This window comes from Chiloscyllium plagiosum, unplaced genomic scaffold (assembly GCF_037043375.1).
Source record: "Chiloscyllium plagiosum isolate Xiang-an unplaced genomic scaffold, Cpla_swu_hap1 HiC_scaffold_20, whole genome shotgun sequence".
NCBI classification, from domain to species: Eukaryota; Metazoa; Chordata; class Chondrichthyes; order Orectolobiformes; family Hemiscylliidae; genus Chiloscyllium; species Chiloscyllium plagiosum.
Window position 1 is genome coordinate 45,562,792 of NW_028270158.1, and position 22,839 is coordinate 45,585,630.

General features: G+C 40.4%; 1 protein-coding gene and 1 long non-coding RNA gene across 4 annotated transcripts in view; one reads left to right on the forward strand and one right to left on the reverse strand.

The window, feature by feature from the left end:
- baiap2l1a (BAR/IMD domain containing adaptor protein 2 like 1a) overlaps positions 1 to 7,946 on the reverse strand; it is a 155,782-nt gene extending 147,836 nt beyond the window's left edge. The window contains exons 1-2 of one of the 2 annotated variants that reach the window (XM_043711357.2): positions 7,706 to 7,946; positions 2,862 to 2,937 (exon numbers count right to left, since the gene is read on the reverse strand). In XM_043711357.2, the coding sequence (XP_043567292.2) occupies positions 2,862 to 2,937; positions 7,706 to 7,756 (127 nt within the window). In that variant the 5' untranslated portion in view covers positions 7,757 to 7,946. Of the gene's footprint in view, positions 1 to 2,861; positions 2,938 to 3,264; positions 3,321 to 7,705 lie in introns of those variants that run through there. The other variant, XM_087997907.1, reaches the window with a different exon arrangement.
- Positions 7,947 to 8,015: 69 nt separating this feature from the next.
- On the forward strand, positions 8,016 to 22,464 carry LOC148146613 (uncharacterized). Of its 2 annotated transcripts, XR_015760584.1 has the most exons (4): positions 8,016 to 9,083; positions 11,814 to 12,388; positions 15,665 to 15,783; positions 16,495 to 22,464. It is a non-coding gene; the product is annotated as an uncharacterized LOC148146613 (long non-coding RNA). The 2 variants fall into 2 exon arrangements; XR_015760583.1 differs by having other exon boundaries at positions 8,018 to 9,083; positions 15,665 to 22,464.
- The last annotated feature ends 375 nt before the right edge of the window (positions 22,465 to 22,839 follow it).

The following is a 22,839-nucleotide window of genomic DNA, read 5'->3' on the forward strand; positions in this document are numbered from 1 at the left end:
CAACTTCCCTAGCTGTAAACAATATGGCAGGATAAAACACAGGTGCAAAAGTTATCCCTGCAAGAAAGCTGAATGTCAAATTCACAAGCAGAAAGGAACATTCCAAGTTATTTGTTGCAGAAAGATGCCAAAGGGTTATTCTTCCTATGACAGCACTAACAAGCTGTTGCTCAGGAACAGTCCACAAACCCAACAGATCCACTGGAATCTGCACAAATCTTGTACAGCTGAACAAAGTGAAATTATTCCTGGACTTTGAGAGGATAAGAGTTTAGGAAAAATGAATGAAGTCAGTCTTCAGATGCAAAAAAAAAGTGTATTTTTTGGGCAACTATCTTATGATGAAGAGTCTAAACTGCTAATAGCCTTAATTACAAGGTTGAGAGGGTTTATTTCTACAGACTATCCTTCAGCACATCAACCCATTGAGACCGCATTGCCAAACTACTTACACTAGTTCCATTTCCCCATTTGAATGTCATGACACATCAAGTATTCAGCCAAGTATTTTTTTTAAAGACTTGAGGTTACTTGCCTTAACTAGCCTCCCAGGCAGTTCATTCCACCACCCTCTAGGTGGTTAGTTTTCTCATTAAATCCCCTCTGAACCTCCTGCTTGAGACTTTAAAAAAAAAGTGTGGTTCCTGATTTTCTTAACCCTTCAAGTAAGGGAAGCAGTGGTTTTCTGTCCACGCTCTTCATGCTGTTCAATCTTTTATACTTTAAAGGATATTCCGTCCCCCCCCCCCCCCCCCCCCCCACACAGTTGGTGTTCACGTATCCTCGTGGCTAGTTTTCTGCCTGTTTGTCCAATGTCATTTACAAAATACTGTGCAAGGACTATAACAAACACTACATTGGACAAACAGGCAGAAAGCTACCACCAGGATACATGAACACCAACTAGCCACAAAAAGGCATGACCGTCTCTCACTAGTATCCTAACACACAGATGAGGAAGGACACCACTTCGACTGGGACAACACATCCATCCTATGATGAGCCAAGCAAAGACACGCACAAGAATTCCTAGAAGCATGGCATTCTAACCAGAACTCTGTCAACAAACAATTCGAGTTAGACCCCATCTACCACCCCCTGAGTTAAGGAACAGGAAGTGACCACCACAGGAAATGACATCACAATCCAAAGAAACCCAAACATATAAATAGAAAGCAGGAATTATCAGCAGTGCTTCGCCTGAGGCCCACTGAAGATGTTACCTAGTAGGATGATGAAACGTCTGGAAATGAACCTTCCAGCTCAGCAAGCAAACCTTTCAAAGTGATCCAATTTTTCTCCTTAAGTATTACTTAACAAGCTCTCCTAATTTATTTGCTTTTGTTTTCTTATTTAATCACATTTAGCTCTTAATTATAGACCTAGGTCCTGATCCTCTATATTCCAGACTAAACTAATGTTAAACCTTGTTCATCTGTGGTCACTAGACCCAAGAGGTGCAATAAGTTCAAGTTTGTGTAGTTTGTTCGAGATCACTTGAATACTACGTCAAAAATTAGTACTCTCTCTTGTGGCTTCTCAAGTTTTACAAAAATAATGCTATCCAACTCAAAACAACTACAGCTTTTCCCAGTTTACATTTGATTTACTGAAGTCTTCCATCAAAATATCTTCTGTTCTCATATATTGTTATCTGTTCATAGGAAATTTTGCTCCTCCTTATGCAACATTTCCCCATTATTTTTTTTGGCATTGATGTCTACCTGGAATGCTGCACTTGGTCTTTCAGATTCTGCCAAATTAAATTAACTAATAAAGGTGCACTCTCTCTATACATTTAAACATGATCATTTTGATCCAATGGATTTAGCCACGTTTCTGATATTTACACATCATGATGTGTAGCAGATGTACATACTGCTACAAACAGCCTCCATCAGTTCTTGTGTCTTAATTAGCAATACTTATAGCATTCCCTTTTGTACATTGTATTATGAAATTACCTTTCATGGTTCCTCATATTTGGCCAATCCTGGTGTTGGGTCTAAACCTCCCTTTTTGACTATCTGTATCTATATTATAATGTTGACTATTTTATTTCTTATTCTGTTTCATCTGGGATCCCGTTGCCTATCTCCTTTTGCTATCCCCACCCAGCTCTGAACTGTCAAAATGAGCTTTATTTATTTAAAAAATAGGGTTTATCAACAGCTCTTGCAATTACTTTTGACCTCCCTCACCATTACTGTTCGATAAATTAATTTAATTTGAAAGGATTCCAAGTTAATTATAAAAGTAACAATGTTGTTCTCAGATCATAAAGCCAGTCACGTAGCTTAACTAATTTCTTTCATGAACTTTCCCAACTTCCTTGCTACCAATGAATATTTTTGTTTCAGAGCCAATCCACAAATGTGGCTACCATTTCAACTTTACAGTCAATTCAGTCCCATACATATTATTTTACCTACTCAATTGTACTTACCTGCCAAAGCCAAAATACTTGATTTTGTAAAAGTCAGCTTGAAGATCTAATACATCTTTCATAAAGATGGAATCAAAGATTAGGATCACCACAAATATTACTGGCAATATATTTACTTTGACACATCAATAGCTGTAAGTAGAGATCCTGGTTCACAAGTAAAGCACCTTTGTTTATGTGCTGCACTTTACAAAACTGTTTGGATTGAATGACTGAAGATTTCAAGTGCACTGTGCTTGCAAAGTAGCATTCCTCTCCAGCCTGTAGGAATAGGACTGCTTGAAGACTATAATCAGTCCTTGTAACTGGAGATTCTTCCTTGAGGGGCCAGGAACATTAAGCATAAAATACAGTAAACAGCACATCTTAAAATGAATCACTAAATGTACAGCAAGTGTTTAAATTGAATACTTACCACTAACAGCTTTCTCATAATTTTTGCCCAAATTTACAAGATTCCGTAATCCTGGATTAAATTGTTCCATTACAGTCTGAAGAAAAACCAAAAAGAAATCAAGGAAGAAATTAATGGCATTGCTTTCACCATTATAAGATAAAATTATTTGAAATGTTACACAAGATTATTTGCATGACTTTGATTATGATGAATTTGAATCAGAGGAAGAGATATAAATAGAAACCAGAAGGTGAAATGACCCATAAACATATGAAAATGTGAATAAGACTGCACACCTGTATTTCAGCTGTAAGCACAGATGATGATTTGTAGTTTTATTTGAGCTGATAGACAGAACTAGCTCACTGTTTTGGATTACCAAAAATGCTACATAACAATTGTTTGGTGACTAAATACTTACTGCATTAATGAAGGTACCTTCATTACAGCAATCTCCAACCACTTAGCACATCATGTCAACAATTTTAATCCTTAAAAACAGAAATTGCAGAAAAAGGTCAGCTGGTCTGGCAGCATCTATGCAGACAAATCAGAGTTAACATTTCTGGAAAGGGGTCCCTGGACCTAAAACTTTAACTCTGATTTCTCTCCATAGATGCTGCAAAACCTGATGAGATTTTCCAGCAATTTTCGTTTTGGTTTCCAATTTCTAACATCTGCAATTCTTTCAGTTTTAATTTTAATCCTTCACCATCCAAAAACAAAACTAGATAAAGTGAGGAAACCTACAAGCCTATGGTGCTTACAATGAAAGTATACCACTTTATATACTTATTAGCTTCTCAATTAATTCTATCAGGACTTCAAAGTTATTTTATAGGATCCTGGTTGTAAGAAATGCAAGACAAACAAAATTGTATTTTTTTTCCAATGATTCTGTCTCCAACTTTTGGATATCCAAAGAACCTTCATCTCAGAACTTTTAAGCACTTTCTAGCAAAGATATTAGCCACTCTTACAGACTGTCAGCAATGCCATTTAGTCAAAACAAAAAATCAACTGATAACACCAATCACTATGATTCTCCATATTTGTTTTGCTTATCAATTTTCTTGGGCAATCTACTTGAAGAACTTTCTGTGCTATTTCTTGAAATTAGGTTTGTTGAGAAATGGGACAAAAATCATTCCTCTGAACCAATCTGATTCTTCTATCATTGCTATTATCTAAGAAACATGAAGTCACATTGTTTTATTGTTTTACTCAAAGCAATCTGTCACAAAAAAATAGTAGACCCAAATCAAACCAAGCCTTTTAAAAAAAACTTACAACAAGTATACTTGATGTTTTCTAACAAACTTGTTCAGAGATATATTTTTACACAACTCAGGAACAGGTGGGACTTGAATCCAGGTGTGCTGGCTCAGAAGTAGGGACATTACCATTACACCACAAGAACCTTACAAGGGTACCATGTCCTGTGCTTCACTAATATCAGGCGTTAGCTATCTCTCATGAGTTGTCATTCTTCTTCCCAATTAAATCACAATTCCCAAATACTTATTAACACATAATATATAAACAATTAATAAATTACATCACAATTCAGCAGCTCCTGTAAATAGCTTCCTATAATATCTACTTTAATTATATCAGATAATTGCATTCTGGGTTAAACTACTTCTAACTGGGAAGTTACAGAAGTAGTTCAGGTCTACTCCTCATCAATTTGACATGCACCAACTGGTATCATTTCTCTATGTTAGATAACAATTTTCAATAAAATAGGTTTCCACAATGCCCCTTTGATATTACAGACAGCTTCAGTATGTTGTGTCAATACATTACATTCCACTATTTACAAAGCAGGCTGCTGACATCAAACCAGCTGATTGCAAAACTTCACCCCTACAATACATAATAATGGCAATAGGCAGATTGCCACGTCCTTGGAGAGATCATCTATGCCACATGTGTGACCCCTTTACAGATCAGGGCAGAATACAAAGACATGAAACATTGGAAAAAAAGACATACATAAAATATCAAAATCACATGGCGCCATTGTTTACTTTCCATCTTCCATAACAGAATGAGAAAAAAAAAAGGATCATAGAGTCAGAGTCATACAGAGGTACAGCACAGAAACAGACCCTTCGGTCCAACTCGTCCATGCCAACCAGATATCCCATCCCAATCTAGTCCCGCCTGCCAGCACCCAGCCCATATCCCTCCAAACTCTTCCTATTCATATACCCATCTAAATGTCTCTTAAATGTTGCAATTGTACCAGCCTACACCACTTCCACTGGCAGCTCATTCCATACACACCATCCTTTGTGTGAAAATGTTGCCCCTTAGGTCTCTTTTATATCTTTCTCCTCTCACCCGAAACCTACGCCCTCTAGTTCTGGACTCCCCACCACAGAGAAAAGATTTTGTCTATTTATCCTATCCATGCCCTTCATGATTTTATAAACCTCTATAAAGGTCATCCCTCAGCCTCCAACGCTCCAGGGAAAGCAGCCCTAGCCTATTCAACCTCTCCCTATAGCTCAAATCTTCCAACCTTGGCAACATCCTTGTAAATCTTTTCTGAACCCTTTCAAGTTTCACAACATCTTTCCGATAGGAAGGAGACCAGAATTGCACGCAATATTCCAAAAGTGGCCGAACCAATGTCCTGTACAGCCGCAACATGACCTCCCAATTCCTGTACTCAATACTCTGTCTAATAAAGGAAAGCACACCAAACGTCTTCTTCACTATCCTATCTACCTGTGACTCTACTTTCAAGGAGTATGAACATGCACACCAATGTCTCTTTATTCAGCAACACTCCCTACGATCTTACCATTAAGTGTACAAGTCCTGCTAAGATTTGTTGTCTCAAAATGCACCATCTCGCATTTGTCTAAATTAAACTCCATCTGCCACTCCTCAGCTCATTGGCCCATCTGATCAAGATCCCATTGTAATTGGAGGTAATCTTCTTCGCTGTCCACTACACCTCCAATTTTGGTGTCATCTGCAAACTTACTAACCATACTCTTCAGCTCACATCCAAATCATTCATATAAATGACAAAGTATTGGACCCAGCACCGATCCTTGTGGGACTCCACTGGTCAAGGTCTCCAATCTGAAAAACCACCCCCCCACCACCACCACCACCCCCTGTCTACCTTTGAGCCAGCTCTGTATCCAAATGGCTAATTCTCCCTGTATTCCATGAGATCTAACCTTGCTAACCAGTAACCCGTGGGAAACCTTGTTGAATACCTTACTGAAGTCCATATAGATCACATCTACCGCTCAGTCCTCATCAATCCTCTTTGTTACTTTTTCAAAAAAAACTCAATCAAGTTTGTGAGACATGATTTCCCTCACAGAAAGCCATGTTGACTATCCCTAATCAGTCCTTGCCTTTCCAAGGACCTGTACATCCTGTCCCTCAGGATTCCCTCCAGCAACGTGCCCAGCACCAATCTCAGGCTCACTGGTCCACAGTTCCCTGGCTTGTCCTTACCACCTTTCTTAAATAGTGGCATCATGTTAGCTAACCTCCAGTCTCCAGACTATCGATGATACAAATATCTCAGCAAGAGGCCCAGCAATCATTTCCCTCACTTCCCACAGAGTTCTAGGGTACACCTGGTCAAGTCCTGAAGATTTATCCACTTTTACGCATTTCAAGACATACAGCACTTCCTCCTCTATAATATGGACATTTTTCAAGATATCACCATCTATTTCCTCACATTCTATATCTTCCATGTCCTTTTCCACAGTAAACACTGATGCAAAATACCCATTTAGTATCGCCCCCATCTCCTGCAGCTCCACACAAAGGCCACCTTGCTGATCTATGAGGGGCCCTCTTCTTTCTCTAGTTACCCTTCTATCCTTAATGTATTTGTAAAAACCCTTTGGATTCTCCTTAACTCTATTTGAGTGATCTACCTAAACAGGTGACTTATTAAGCAAGGGGATTGTATTTCTCATTCTAAATAGACAATATAGGAAGTAAATTCACAAAGAAGCATTTCTGATTAGTTTGTGATCTTTACTTTGTCTAGATATGGTCTTTATTGACTTGTTACAGATTAATTTACAAGTCTTTATTTATTTCAAGTCTTTATTTATTTCATATAGGTTCTGCATACTGTAGAAAGCCTTTGGATGACTGACTTTAAACTGTAAAACTAGTGAACAATATAATTTCATTGTGATTTAGACAGTCAAAATACATTTCCTTGAGACAAAAACAAACAATTTCTTACAGAAAAATATGAATCTAAACATGCCCAAAATCTCAATTATGCTTTATTATACCCTGTAAAAGACTGCCCTCAATAAGTTATTAAATGCAAGGTAATAACCTCATCACCACCTTCCACATCACCACTCCCCCTCCCAAACCTTTTTACTGATTCTCTTCGTCTGCAGGGCACACCCAGCTTAAAAGCTGACTGAACAGGTAGGTGTAGTGCACTCCTTGCGGGACGGAAGATACTCAGCCATGGGGTGGTGACCTTTTACCAGTTTCTCCAACAGCAAAGAGAAAGCCATTGAGCAATCCTTGATGATTAACTAAGTAAGATTTATGCTTTACAGAGAGCACAGTAGCACTTTTCAGTGTGTGCGCCACCTTAAATCGTTATTGTTTTAAATACCTTACTGTGTCGATTACCGAAGTTGCCTTTAGTTATTAAGTGGTGGAGAAGTTCCAGTTGCAGACCCTCTCCCTCCCCCATGCCCCTCGCCTCACACACCTGGAAACACAAACTCCTGCTCCTGATACTGGTAAGACATGGCAGCGGCGTCCGCCAAAGTTCCTTTGAAAAGTAGATGTAACACTATTATTACGTTAAAAAGTAAAGTATTTTCCACTCTCCTCACCTTATAGGTGTTTTCCGTGAGTCTGTTGATATCCTCGGCTTTGCGAGACATGGTTCCCCCTGACAACAATACCCCTCAGAATGTTTTGAAAATTTTGCAGAAAAAAAATCCCGATAGTTTTCTATTTGTGAGGGGGTTCGTTTCTGACTTTATTTCCTTTCCTCTGGGGTTTGGTCTTTTTCCTCTTGAGGTAAATAGATTGCCGGCTCCAGCCACCGTCCCCTCTCCCGCTCGAGCTCCTGTCAAACTTCTACCCTGTTCTGTCCCAGTGACGTAACGGATCAAGCCCCACCTATGCATCTCACAGCGCAGGCGCCGTTCACCATTGGGCACCTCGCCCTCGATTCGCTCACTGCGCAGGCGTGTCCCTCCTCCTTGACGCGCCCACTACCTCGCGGCACCGGTGCATTTCTCGCGCCGTTGCGCACACCACTGCGCAGAGGTGCGTCCTCTCCCTAACTGCGCAGACGCATCTCTCCCTCGGCCCGCCCACAAACTCGCTGCGTAGACGTGTCTCCCGCTGCCGGACAGGTGCTCTCTGCGCAGGTGCTTAGTGCGACACATTTGCGCATGTGACAGTTGTGGTGTCAAGAGTTCTGTAAGGTTTGGAACTTGAATATAATATTACAGCATTGCAATTCTTTGTTTACCATAGGGCTTCCCGAAGATCGAGACTCCGAAGGGGGTGAGCCAGGTGGAAAGTATTATACCGGCCCTTCACGTCCCTCCTCATTGTCTCTGGTCTCTGCCCCTCTATCACTTGGGGGTCGGGACAGTTTTACAAGCCCCAAAATGGTGTCACGGCGGGAAAATGTTTGGAAAATACTGGCCAATAACGTCCCAAGTTGCTTCTCAAGCGGACACAACCAGCTTAAGGATATAAAGGGTGTGCTCAGAAGTTGTTTTTCCTGACTATGTTGAGCTGTGCGGCAAAGTCTGGCGAGGCCACCTCGAGTTCAAGCTTATCATACTCCATCTTTTATGCTTTTCACAAACAGCATTGCGACATTCAAATCAGACAGTGGCAAGGTGCCAATTGATGGGGATTAACATTTGGTGAAAGATTATACATGAAAAAGTTATATTCAACGACCCATTTTATCAAACTTGCCAAATTAGCGAAATGTTGGAAAAATTTGACGAGGAAACCTGGTGTTTTCAGCCCACCTCTTGCTTGAATGACCTCCACTCTGGATATAATCCACAAGTACCAATTGTGCACGCCATTTATCTATAATCATCTGGTTGGAATTGTCAAGGTGTAACTGACCCTCTGTTGGCTTTAAGTCTGTTCCCTCTTCCTTTCTGTAAATAAAGACTCATATTTGTATGTGTATTTGATCAATTGCCTGCCTACTGGACAAGATGTGAGTCTACAGTGAGTATTCGGCTTAGGGTCGTTGTTGGCAATCACTCACTAACCAATATGATTGTCTACCTAGGAAATTCTGTGCAACTGCTCATGGGTTCTCTGGGTCATTCTCTGAGCTGCTGAGCTCAGTCAAAGATCCGCATCTCCAACTGCACATTTCAACAGTGTTTTCAGGAGGTGGAATTGGTCTTTAGCCTTGGGATTGTTGGCATTTCTTTCTCTGGATTCCTTTCTGTACTTTCTTTTCCTGATGCTTGTTCTCAAAGAACACCAAGTTCCTCCAAGTTCCTGTAATGACAACGCTGTCCCATGTATTGATATCTACAATTTGATTTGATTTATTATTGTCGCATGTACCTAGATACAGTGAAAAGTGTTGTTTTGCTTGTACTACAGGCAGATCATACCATACAAAGTGCATATGGGTAATAGAACAGAACATGGAATACAATGTTACAGTTGCAGGGAAGGTGTACAAAGAGCAACATTAACCGACAATTGGAAAGGTGCATTTAGAAGTCTAATAACACTGGGGGACAAGCTGTTCTTGAACAAAACCGAACTTGCTGAAAAAGCTGAGCAGGTCTGGCAGCATCTGTGGAGAAAAATCAGAGTTAACGTTTCAGGTCCAGTGACCCTTCCTCAGAACTGATGGTAGCTAGGAAAATGTTGGTATATATGCAGAAGATAGGGTGGGTGGGGCAAAGAGAAAGTAATAGGTGGGCATAAGAACAAAAGAGAGCGAACACTTGGACAGACAAAGGCGTGGATAATGATGTGGATAATAACTGTTGGTACTTGTGTTTAAGCTTTTGCACTTTCTGCTAATGGAAGAGGTTGGAAGAGATTATAATTGGGGTTGAAGAGGTCTTTGATTATGTTGGCTGTCTTTTGAGGCAGTGAGAAGTATGAATGGAGTCAGTGGATGGAAGGTTGGCTTGCATGATGGTCTGGACTGTGTTTTCACAATTGTCTGTAGTTTCCTAAGGCCTTGGACTGAGCAGTTGCCATATCAAGCCATGATGTATTCAGATAGAGTGCTTTCAATTGTGCACCTATAAAAATTGGTCTTTATGGACATGCTGAATTTCCTTATCCTCCTGAGAAGGTAGAGGCTTTATTGTGCATTCTTAAACATTGCATCAAGGTGTATGGACCAGGACAGATTATTGGTAATCATCATTCCTAGGAACTTGACAGTCACAACCATTTCCACCTCAGCTCCATTGATATAAGTAGGGGCGTGCCCTCCAATTTGCTTCCTGAAGTCAACAACCAGCTCTTTCGTTTTGCTAACATTGAGGGAGAGATTGTAATCTTTACATCATGCCACTATCTACTCTGTCTCCTTCCTGTATTCTGACTTGTCATTGTTTGTGTTCCAGCCCACAATCGTGGTGTCATCAGTGAACTTGCAGGTGGAGTTAGGATAAAGCTTGGCCACAAAGTCATGAATGTACAGGGAGTATAGTGGAGGGCTGAGTACGCAGTTTTGTGGTTTGATTGTGTTGAGGTTTGTTGTGGAGGAGGTGGCGTTTCAGTCACATTACTGATCGCTATCTGTGGGTCTGGAAGTCTAGGATCCAGTTGCAGAGGGCGGAGCAGAGACCCGAGGACTTCGACTTTAGAGATTTTGGTTGGAATTATAGTGTTGACAGCGGAGCTGTAGTCAATATGTAGGAGCCTAACATAGGTATCCTTGTTATCCAGAGATGCGTGCAGGGCCAGGGAGACGGTGTCTGCTGTGGACCTGTTGTGATGGTAGGCGAATTGCAAGACATCCAAGCAGGCTGGGAGGCTAGAGTTGATGTGCGCGATGACTAACGTCTTCATAATTATGGAGGTCAGAGGCATTAGGCGGTAGTCATTAAGGCATGCTGCATGAGTTTCCTTTGGTACCGGGACGATAGTGGTCTTTTTGAAGCAGGTGGGGTCTTCAGATCGTAGTAAGTTGCATTTCTTGAGGGAAGCCTTCAAGGGATTCCTTGAAATACTTACTTCAACCTCCCGTCATTTGAGTGCCTCTGTTGAGCTAGGTGAAGATGATTTGCTTTGGTGGTTGGAACTCGGGTATCCCAAGCACATGGCTGGGCTGGTGGAGTTTGGTTTCGGATGATCATGGCCTTGATGCTGCTGCTGTTGGCTACTTCAAGGATGCTGATGTTAGTATGGCTGTTGGCCCAGCTGATGCAGAGAATCCCTCTGAAACAGCATTAATGGTACTCCTCCAGAGCCTTGAGGTATTTCTATACATAGTCCCAAGTTTTGGAGCCATATAGAAGAGCTGGAAGGATGATTGCCTTAGACACAAGGATCCTGGTTTCAGCATGGGTGTGACAGTCATTGAAAACTGTAATCCTTCAGTGTCCTAAAGTGATGCTCACAGATTGGAAGTGGTGTTGGGCCTTCGTGTTGATGTCAGTCTTAACTGATAGGTGGGTCCCCAGGTAGGGGACATGTTCCATGTTTGGGAGGATTTCTTCATTGATCTTAATGGAGGGATGGACGGTAACTTGCCCTGGGATGGATTGGTAATGAACTTGAATCTTGATGTTGAGGCTGAGACCAAGTAGTTAGTGTGGTCCATGAAGGTATTAAGTGAGCTTTGGAGATTCTCTTCCAAGAGGGCAGAAATAGCATTGACATCCACAAAATGAAATTGACAAACACGGTCAGTGTCATTTTCTTCTTGGATTAAATCAGTTGATTTTGAAAGTTTTTTTGTCCCTCCTGTAGACAATGTTCACACCACTGGGAAGCTTGTTCTTGACAAGATGAAGAGCGATAATTATGAAGATGGACAAAAGAAATTGGCAATGACACATCTCTGCTTGACCCCTGTATTGACCTCCGTGGATTCTGTCATATTGCTGTCGGTGAGGACCATTGCTGACATCTTGTTGTGGAGGAGACAGGATGTTGATGAATTTCACTGCAAAGTTGACCTTTGACAGATTCTTCATAGCTCTTCTCGATTGATCAAACCCAAAACCTTTCGTCAAATCGATGTTGATTGATATTGTTCCTGGCATGTCTGTTGGAGTTGCCAAGCGGTGAAAACTATGCCCATAATTCCTGTTCTATGAAATTCACACTGGCTCTCAAGGATTTCCTCAGAGACTGGGAGAAGGTGTCGGTCGAAGATTCAGTTGGTCATCTTTCTGGCAATGGAAAGTAGACAGATTCCTGGGTAATTCCCACAGTCCACTTTGTCTCCTTTCTTGAAGTTGATGATGATGGCAGCATCCTTGAGAACAGCAGGGATTTCTTCGTTGACCCAGATTTTCAGTAACAGTTAATGGAGATGATGGGTAAGCTCTGCTCCTCTAAATTTGCAAATCTCTGCTGGAATCCTGTCCATTCCTGTGACTTTTCAATTCTTCTTGTTCTAATGAAGGTTTCATCCTCTGCCATATGAGGTGGGAGTTCAAATTCAGTTTTGATGCGGAATTGGGGATTTCAACCAACACGTCCTCGATAATTGTATTCTGATTTAGGAGTTATTTGAAGTGTTCTCTCTATCAGAGACTGATGTTTCTCTCTCTGTCAAAGGGGTTCCATCCTTACTCTGCACTCGGATGAGGCCAAATTTGTTGAGTCCATACATTGACTTGGGGCACTGAAGAAACCCTGGATGTTGTGTTTGTTGGCTAGGAGTTGCAGCTCCTTATTTTTCTCAGTTCACTCTTGGTTCTTGATTTCCCTAGTTCTTCTTTATAGCTCCGTGTTTGCTGTTTGATGAGCTCTCTTCCTTGCCTCACTGATGTCATTTTGCCAGGCATGGAAAGCTTTCCTCTTCATATTGATGAGGTCACGGATGATGTGTTCATTCTTGTCAAGCCAATCTTAGTGTTTCCTGGTCTTGTAGACAATGAGTTCTTCACAGCAGGAGATGATGGCTGTCTTCAGCCTCTTTCCAGATTCCCTCCACTCAATTAAAATGAAGATGGTAGTGCTGAGTGAGTTCAGATGGACAGGTGAAGTATGAGATTAAACAATGATGACGATAACAAAATGGGGTTGTATGCACAGTGAGCACTGTGGCTTTGTGGTTGCTGTGGCATTGCATTGCTGGTGAGTTAAATGCTGGACAAGTGTTGGCAATCCAGGTGCATAGACCATCTCAGAGGAGGTGGTGCAAGGGATGCTGGCATTTTGGGGGCTGTCCACTTAGTATCAAATTGCTCTGGGAAGGAATGGAACATAGTAAATTGGATAGAAATCAGAAATGAGAAACAACATTAGAGCATTGTAGATAATTAGTATAATGAGTTTGGTAAGACAGGGCTAGAATACATCCTAGGCATCAGGTGGAAATCCTACTGGTAAGCTTGACATAACTCAGATTTAGCCAGAACAACATAAAACTCAGCCATTTGTTTGCCATAGCTTGAAAAATTAATTGTTATTTATATAGTATCCATCATGACTTCATGATCTACTAAAGTACTTCACAATCAGTTGTAGATGGAAGAAATCCATAGTCAATTCCTGTATCCATCAGTTATGAAACACCTCAAGTAGACCACATCCTCTCTTTGTCAATGGGTGACAATGTTTTGAATTATATGGAATTTTAGAACCATGCAGCACAAAAGGAGGTTGTTTTGCCCATTGTTTTTTTTTAGATTAGATTACTTTACAGTGTGGAAACAGGTCCTTCGGCCCAACAAGTCCACACCGACCCGCCGAAGCGCAACCCACCCATAACCCTACATTTACCCCTTACCCAACACTACGGACAATTTAGCATAGCTAATTCACCTGATCTGCACATCTTTGGACTGTGGGAGGAAACCGGAGCACCCGGAGGAAACCCATGGGGAGAATGTGCAAACTCCACACAGTCAGTCGCCTGAGGCGGGAATTGAACCCGGGTCTCAGGCGCTGTGAGGCAGCAGTGCTAGCCACCGTGTTCAGTTTGAGTTAACTATCCAATTGGCCCAACTCCATCTGTACTCCATAATCTTACAAATTTTCCCCTTTTGAGTATTTATTAATATAGAGACAACAGCAACTTACATATACCCCAGCTTTAACACATTAAACTTTACTAGGTGTTTTACCAAAATGCTTTCAGATACACTGAGCCATGTGAAAAGATATTAGGGTTAGTGACTAAAAATTGGTCAAAGAGATATGTTTTAAAGAGCAGGTTTGAAGGAGGGGAGAAAGAGATGGAAAGGTACAATAAGGGATTAACTTAGCTTGGGACCCAGGCAGTTAAAGGCATGACCACCGAGGAGGAAGCAATACAAATTGGGTGCATATAGGGATCAGAATTGGAGGAACACAGATATGTGGGAGAGCTGTTGAGCTGGAGAAAATTATAAAGAAAGGAAGGGGCAAAGCCAAGGAAAGGTTTAAAAACGAGGGATAGAATTTTACCACTGGAAGACATGAATCAATGTGAGCACAAATGTGAGTGAGTTCAGATGGACAGGTGAAGTATGAGATTAAACAATGATGAGGATAACAAAATGGGGTTGTACGCGCACAGATTTGTGGTGGCTGTTTCGAAATGCAACCCAGCCATCCCATAGTGTAAATCTTTAACCTGTTTCTTTTCATTTTTATGCAAACTAACTTTTTGCCGAAAATGAAGCATGTGATAAATATCGTACAAAATGGGGTTCCATGCCTGGCAAAATTCCCTAGTGGGAATTAGGGATAAAGACAATTTTATGTGATTGTATATTAATGGATGATGAATTATGGGAGCCAGTCAAGAGGAAACAGTCAATTTTGAGCAAAGACAGGGGTGTGACAGGCAATGCTGTAGAGGTGAAAGTTGGCGGTCTTAGTGATGGCACAAATATTTAATGGGAAGCTCCTCTTGGGGTCAGATATGATGTTAAGGTTGCAAACAGTCTAGCTTAATCTCAGACTATTGCCAGGGAGAGGGATATTGTTGTTAACTAAGGAACAAATTTTGGAGTGTAGACTTTGGTCATTCCAACATTTAGTTGCAAGAGATTTTATGCCCATTTAATACTGGAAACTGGACAATGAGGATGACAAAGTACAAATAGCAAAGTGATATGCTAGAGTGGTGCAGTCAGTGCGTATGTGAAGTTGTGTTTATCAGATGGTACAATAGAATTTTCCGATTAGGAATTTTGTTAAAGAATATTTGGCACTGAGCCATATAAAAAGATATCAGCTTTGACCCGAACAAAGAGATGAGATTTAAGTAGCACATTGAAGGATGGAAGACGTTTTAATAGGGAGTTTTAGAGTTTAGAGCACAGTGGTTAATGTTAAAGCAATTAAAATTGGGTGAGGCACTAGAAGTCAGAAATGGAAGTGTGCAAAGATCTTGGAGGATTACGGGACTGGAAAAGTTTACTAAATAGAGAGATACACAGCCGTTGAGGGATTTGAAATCAAAAATGTACAAAGTTAAAGCTCCAGGTGCAGATTTTTTCTGCCAAAGGCCAACACCCAAAACATTGGCTTATCTATTTTTTCCACACTCCCTAATTCAACCACTAAGCATTCACTGCTTGTCTTTTTTAGATTCTTAGTATTTGAATTTTATCTGTCCCATTTGTAGCTTTATTTTCCTTTCTGATTTCTTGTTTCAGGAATAAAAGCTCTTTCAAAATATGGATTTTCATCACAGAATTATACTGGACAGATGAATATCTTTTGGTCCACAGATCAGTGGTGGCTGTTTCGAAATGCAACCCAGTCATCCCATAATGTAAATCTTTAACCTGTTTCTTTTCACTTTTATGCAAACTAATTTTTTGCCGAAAATGAAGCATGTGATAAGTATCGTTAAACTTTTCGGTTGTATTTAATTTTACACAGTAGGAAATTGGTCCAATTTTGGCAAATCTCTCCACTAAAATCAGGGACAATCATTGGATAGATTTTTTGTGATAGCAGGTGATGTGGTGAGTTTATGTGGTTGGATTACAGATCAACCCAGAATTTCACTGCATGGTGCAACAGGCCCAGAGGGCTGATTGTCTGCTGTTCCTATGACAACTTCTTACAACTTCAGTGTTGACATTTCAAACAGCCACACCACATATAAATGTCAGCATATTGCAATGGGTGGCATGATACAAAAAAAATGGAGCTACATGTGGTGTTGCCTTGATTTATGTCAGATTTCTACACATTCCTCTATACAGGGTGACTGACCTCCAGTGTTTCCAGGGCTGCCTGACTTTGTTTCTGATTGATGTAAACATACCTGTTAGTTCATTCCTTTGTGGTGAGTGGTTAGGGTTAAGCAGCCATAACTAAGTGAGAGCACAAATGAAAAAATGTGGCTTCTAGTGGTCTTCTGCCAAGGGAAATTCTGTACAGTTTGCTTTGTGTGTTTGGAAGCACTGTACAATGTGATTACGACTCTTTAACAATATATTATTACAGTTGATAATCATTTAATTATTCTATATAGAATAATGCAGCATGGAAAGAGGCCTTTGGGCACATCAGGGCTAAAGTGAGGACTGCAGATGCTGGAGATTAGAGTCGAGAGTATGGTGCTGGAAAAGCACAGCAGGTCAGGCTGCATCGGAGGAGAAGGAGAGTCGACATTTCGGGCAAAAACACCACACTCTTGATCCTCAGGCACATCATGCTGGTGATAGCTCTTAAGAAGTTTTCACTGGTCCTACTTTCCCCCCCCCCCCCCCCACCACACACACATATCCCTGTAACACTAAATCAACAACACTTAATCAACATATAATTTGTGTCTCCTTTGAATCTGCTTACACCATCTTTTCAGGCAGCATCCTCCAGGTCATGACAAGTTAAAGTCGCCACAGTTTTGCCACATCATAGGGCTGCTCTCTTGTTTGAAAGAGATGACTAGTGGTGGTTTAACCTGAGGGTCACCATGCCTTAGGTGAGGGGAGAGGTTGAGAAGGACAGTCCTTCATGGTAACCTTGGCTGGTGTGAAAATTGAACCCATGCTGTTGGCACCATTCCCCAGCCAACAGAGCTAACTGACCCCCACGGTCACAGAGCTCACTACAAAAATAAAACATTCTTCATATCATCTCTGGTTGTAAATGCAAACTATTAAAAATTGAATGAGGGCTGAATCATAGAATTCCTACAGTGTGGAAGCAGGCCCTTTGGGCCATCAAGTCCACACCAACCCTCCAATAGGCATCCCACCCAGAACAACCCTCCTACTCTTTCGCTGTAACCTGCATTCCCCATTGCTAATCCACCTACCTGCACATCCCTGAACACTATGGACAATTTACCATTGCCAATCCACCTAACCTGTACATCTTTGGACTGTGGAGGAAACCTTGCAGACACACGGAGAATATGCAAATTCCAAAAAAAGACAATCTTTTGTTTTAAATTTCAAAAATGTACTTTATTCATGAAAAGTCTCATAATCTATACATTGTTACAAAAGCAGTTTGGATCTATACAGTTTCATATCAAATAAACAAAAATATTGGACTTTGATTCTATTCAAAAAAACCAAAAGCCTCTCTTACACAGAATACTAATGTTTACATTTATTTGAGGCGTGAGGAGGGTCTGATAACTGAATGGAACCCCATTACCTTCAGCAGGAAGACCTCAGACATTGGTCTGATCCCACTGCGTCTTGGTGGTAGGTACCCCAATCTTTAGTGCATATCCCCTGTTTGTAATCCTGGACCTTGGAATGTGCCAGTCTGCAACACTCAGTTGGGGTCAACTCCTTGTTCCGGAAGGCCAATAAGTTTCCGGCAGACCAAAGAGCTTCTTTCACTGCGTCGATGGTCCTCCGGGTGCTTGTCATGGTGTGCGTCCCACGTCACAGAGCTACTTGGGATGAACCTCAACACAAACCACTGCATCTTCCTCCAGTCTCAATCCCCTCACAGCTATTTCAAGAGCAGAGTGCCGTGGAGCAGACTGGGCATACATAAAGGATCACACAGGTAGTGCCCTTCACATCACCAGCCAAGTGATGGCTTGCTGTTTGTTAGACAGTTCTGGTGATGAGGCATTCTGCCAAATGACTTTGACAGTCTGCTCGGGACCTGCAACAGGATCCATCTCTCCTTTTCCCTCAAAGTTTCAAGGATGTTGTGTGCTGACCACTTCCTGATGGACTGGTGGTCAAATGTGTTTTTCTTTGCAAGTTTCTGGACGAAGGACAGGAGATACAGAACAGTCCAACTACTTGGAGCATTCCATGACAGCGAGGCCAGTCCCATCCTTCACAATATTGGGGACAGATAGAACCTCAATACGTAATGACATTTGGTGTTTGGGAGCCACGGTTCTACGCATAGCTTGATGCAGCTGCACACAAAGGTGGCCATCAGGACGAGGGCAAAGTTGAGTACGTTCTTTCCCCCCTTGCCCACACAGACAGTCACCCTTAGGGTGGAATCAAACCTGGGTCCCTGGCACTGCCAGACAGCTGTACTAACAACTCAGCCACCACACCATTCAATGGCCTACTGTACCTGTTTTCCTATAGGAGTGACCAATTTCCATGGCACATTACTTGGTTATGAAGCTTGTTTTCTGAGGTTGTGAAAGGGTGGTTATAGAAATGCAAGTTCTTTGTAAATGTACGTTATCTGAAATCAACTGTCATCAGCTCTATCATCATCTGAAGGCTGTAGGAGGGCCGCAGCTCTTCCTTTCCAAAGTACTGGACCATGTGGTATAAGTGTCTGAACAAACTGGAAAATCCACATCTAGTTGGATCAACAATACAAGTATAGACGTCACAGAGCAACGCAAATCTCTGGCTTCCAGGAACAGCAGGTTACACCTATTTTTAACACAAAGTAATTGAAACCTGTTTCCACGTCATGTGCCCTGACTTTGTCCAGGTGTGTTAGTAGATGGGTTTCTTTTATTTTCACTCATGGCAGATGTGGCCCCAATCATCACAGCAAACATTCAATTGAATGTGACTATATCTTCTTAAATATAGGCTTTGCTGTGAACCTCATACAAAGGGTAGGTTTAAATGACACATATTTATAACATAGACCTCGTGTCTGATCCACTGTGCTTCAAATATTACACATGGTTACAGATGCAAGAAAGTCTTTCATTTAAAAAAAAGAGACAAACTATTTAATGTTGTGTCCTTGTCAGCAATTTCATGTTAATTCAAACCACCCTGGAGCCTGAATGGTATGAGCAATTTTCTGAGCTATAATTAAATCCAGCAGGTTATGAGCATGGTAAGCCAATCAGCTCTTTGAGTCTGCTTCACTATTCAGCAAAATCACAGCTGATCTTCTACGTCAACACCTTCTTCCCACCTATGCATGTATCCTTTCAGTCCTTTAGTATGTCACAAACTGTTCCCCAACTTCAGTTGAGCTCATTGGAATAGGGTAGGAGGCTGAGGACAGTGATATTTAATAGTTTAAATTTAATAGTTATTGATGTATATTTATTGCATGTCTTAAAAACATGTTCAGCAGTCAAACAAATATGGCTGCTATCAAACACAGATTGGGCAAGTTAGCTACCGTTGAAAATTTCCAGTAATCACTAGGACAAAAGCTAACTCATCATCTCTTTGAAATGTCGTGCCTCACTTTTGTATGAACATGCCAGTCAAGCCAGCACAAAGCAATAATACATGAGATATCTACCTCAGCCAGTTCTGAATAAAGGAACTCATTGAAACACATTATGCATGAAATGGCACTAATGACTCCATTGTCATTTGCTACAAAATGCAGTAAGTAGTGATAAGGACATTAAAACTCATCGTAACTGCTTTGATCCAGTCACATGACAAAATGCCAGTTTGTTTGAGTTGCAGTTCAGCTATAATGCAGTAGTTCCATTCTCATGAAATCCTATGTTATAATTGTGTAAGGGCAGCACTGTTTAAACGAATGAGACCAGAATCGCCTTATAACCAGTATAGAGAAACCTTGATTATCTGAATGCCTCGGGCATGGAGTATTTTGTTTGGATAATCGAATGCCGGATAACACAGTTTAGCCAAGCATCGTACCTTGCGATATTGTCCGGACAATCTGAAATTCGATAATCAAGGTTCCTCTGTACATGCTATAAAAGTTCATACTTTAGAAACAGTGTCCCCACTTCATGAATCACATTATAGCAAAAGGAATTCTTCCAGATCAGCCAATCACAAAGCTCAATTGGACAGGACTTTACTGGACTGAATTCACAATAATTAATACCAATATCATTTTAAAGTAATTTTCTATTGTAACTTCATTTCCTGTTTCCTCCTTCAATGCTCTTCTGTGTGTGGGTGTGAAATTATCCACCAGAATGAATGTTTGAATAAACTTATCATCTTTGTTTGAATCCTAAAGAGAGTTTGTTGCAGGTCGTTAGTAAAATGTTTGAATAAGCTTATCATTTTTGTTTGAACCCTAAAGAGAGTTTGTTGCAAGTCATTAATAAAATTGGATATAACAAACAGAGCCTTTCAGAAAACACACCATCACCTGGTTTTAGGAGGGTAAAGAAACAAGAAATAAAAGTGGAAAACAGTTTTTAAAAAATCAATTCACCACTCTCATTTGTCTGTGACAAGTGTTTAAAAATTTTGAAAATTATTTTGAAAACAATAAACATACAAATGACAGAGCAGGAATGGGTCACTTGGCCCACCTAATATGCTTATGTCTTCCTTATAAATATTCAAAAACTCTCCTTCCACTGCCTTTTGAGAGAGTTAGGAATTCTTATGCTTCTCTGAGAGAAAAAAATGTCTTTATCCGTTCTTTGAATGGATAACCATTAATGGATAACCGTTAAGGGCTCTTGTGGTGCAGTGGTATTGTCCCTATGTCTTGAGCCAAAAGGCCTTTGTTCAAGTCCAAACTGCTCTAGAGCAGTGCCATAACTCATCTGAAGAAATTGATTAAAAATATCTGCCAGACCATAGGGCTGCTGGGTCACGAGAGGAAAACAACTTGTAGTGATTTAACTTGAGGGACATCATGCCTTAGATGAGAGGAGAAATCGCAAAGAGAGTCCTTCATGGTAACCTCAGCTGTTGCAGGAATTTACCTCACATCATTAGCGTTACTCTATATCACAGACCAGCCATCCAGCCTGAACTAACCAACCACCAACAGGTTGAGTATGCATTCAGTAAAACATAAAATGATATTTTGTATGCCTGTCTTATTGTAATGGATGAACAATCCAAAAATGCTTGTAGAATAGTTACTGATTTGATTTGATTTATTTTTGTCACATGTACCTAGGGAAAGTGAAACGTTTTGTGTGCAGTACAGGCAGATCTACAATACAGAGTGCAATTGGGTAATAGATCAGAGCAAATAATAGAGTGCAGCAGAAAAAGGTTAAACATACGTCCTGCACTGATCATTAGTCCGCTATATGAAATGGAAACTGTATGAATAACCAGAAAATGCTGGGATTATTCAGAGGCTATGTAAATGAATTATAACTACAGAAGGTGTTGTTCAAAAAATAGAAATTAAGACAAATGGCAATTGTTTAACTCAATGCTGAGTGAACGTAAAGTGCTTGTAAATGAAAAATGATTTGCTGTTCCCCAACTTCAGTTGAGCTCAGTGGAATAGGGTAGGTGGCTGAGGACAGTGATATCAAAGTGTGAATAGGGTGGAGAATTAAAATAACTAGTGACCAGGAGTTCAAGGTCACATTTAGGCACTTGGAGATATGGTGATCATAGTTTTGGCAGAGAGATTAGAATCAGAGTGAAATACCGATATGACACCAGCATGTTTTTGATTTCAAACAACTACATATTTTGTTATAGTTTTATCGATTCATTAATGATTAGTCACTATGTATCATAAGGGATAAGCTTTTATTTTTATCTCAAGTTTATAACATTTACATGACCAATCAGAAAAATAATCTTCTTCCTTAATTCACATCCTGGTTTTATTATTGAATTTTTTTTCCCAGTCCCTCAGCCTGGGCAATTGAAAGGCATGTATAGTAATAAGGAAGTGCAATAATGATCATGAACAATGGATATTATGACACTATAAGGATTAATGTGCAGCCTCATCCAATCCAGCTAGATTCAATGTAGTTCCCAATATGACCAGGCAGGAAGTTCATACTATCCTGAATCATTGAATTCTATTTCTTAATTTCCTCTTCTCAGTAGAGCTACTTTGTAGCACTCACACCTCTGTCAGCCAGAAGGTAATAGATTTAAACCTTATTAAAATGTGAACAAAAATACTAAGTTGATTCCTCAATGCACTACTGAGGGTGTGCTGCACTATACAGAATTGATGTTAAAAGACCTGCCCTGTCAGGTAAATGTGAATGATTTATTTGAAGAAACTATTTTGAATAAAGAACAACAGGGAAGCTCTCCCCAATGTCTTACTCAATATTTATTCCTGGATCAATATCACAAAGATAATAAATAATCATTTGCTACTTGTGTGATTTTATTTTGTGTGAATTGGCAGTCTTGTTTCCCCACTTTTCAAAAAGATGCAAAGTGCTTCAAAGCCCTGAAGATACAAAAGGGGCTAGAGAAAAGTAATTTCCTTGTTATTTATTCTCTTATGCTTAATTTGTGCATTGTGTATGCACGTGTGCGTGTGTGCAGGGTGTTTGGGAGGTTGCATAAGAATTAAGTGAGAAAATTATACAAGCTGTATCATTATTTACTGATTACTAATATTAGGGTACTTCAGGAAGGTTTATGAAAGGATTGACCTATTATGGTCTGAGTTACATTTGCAAATTTTGTCAAGAGGGCAAGTGTTTTTCTTAAAACATTCAGCTTTAATTCCACAATAT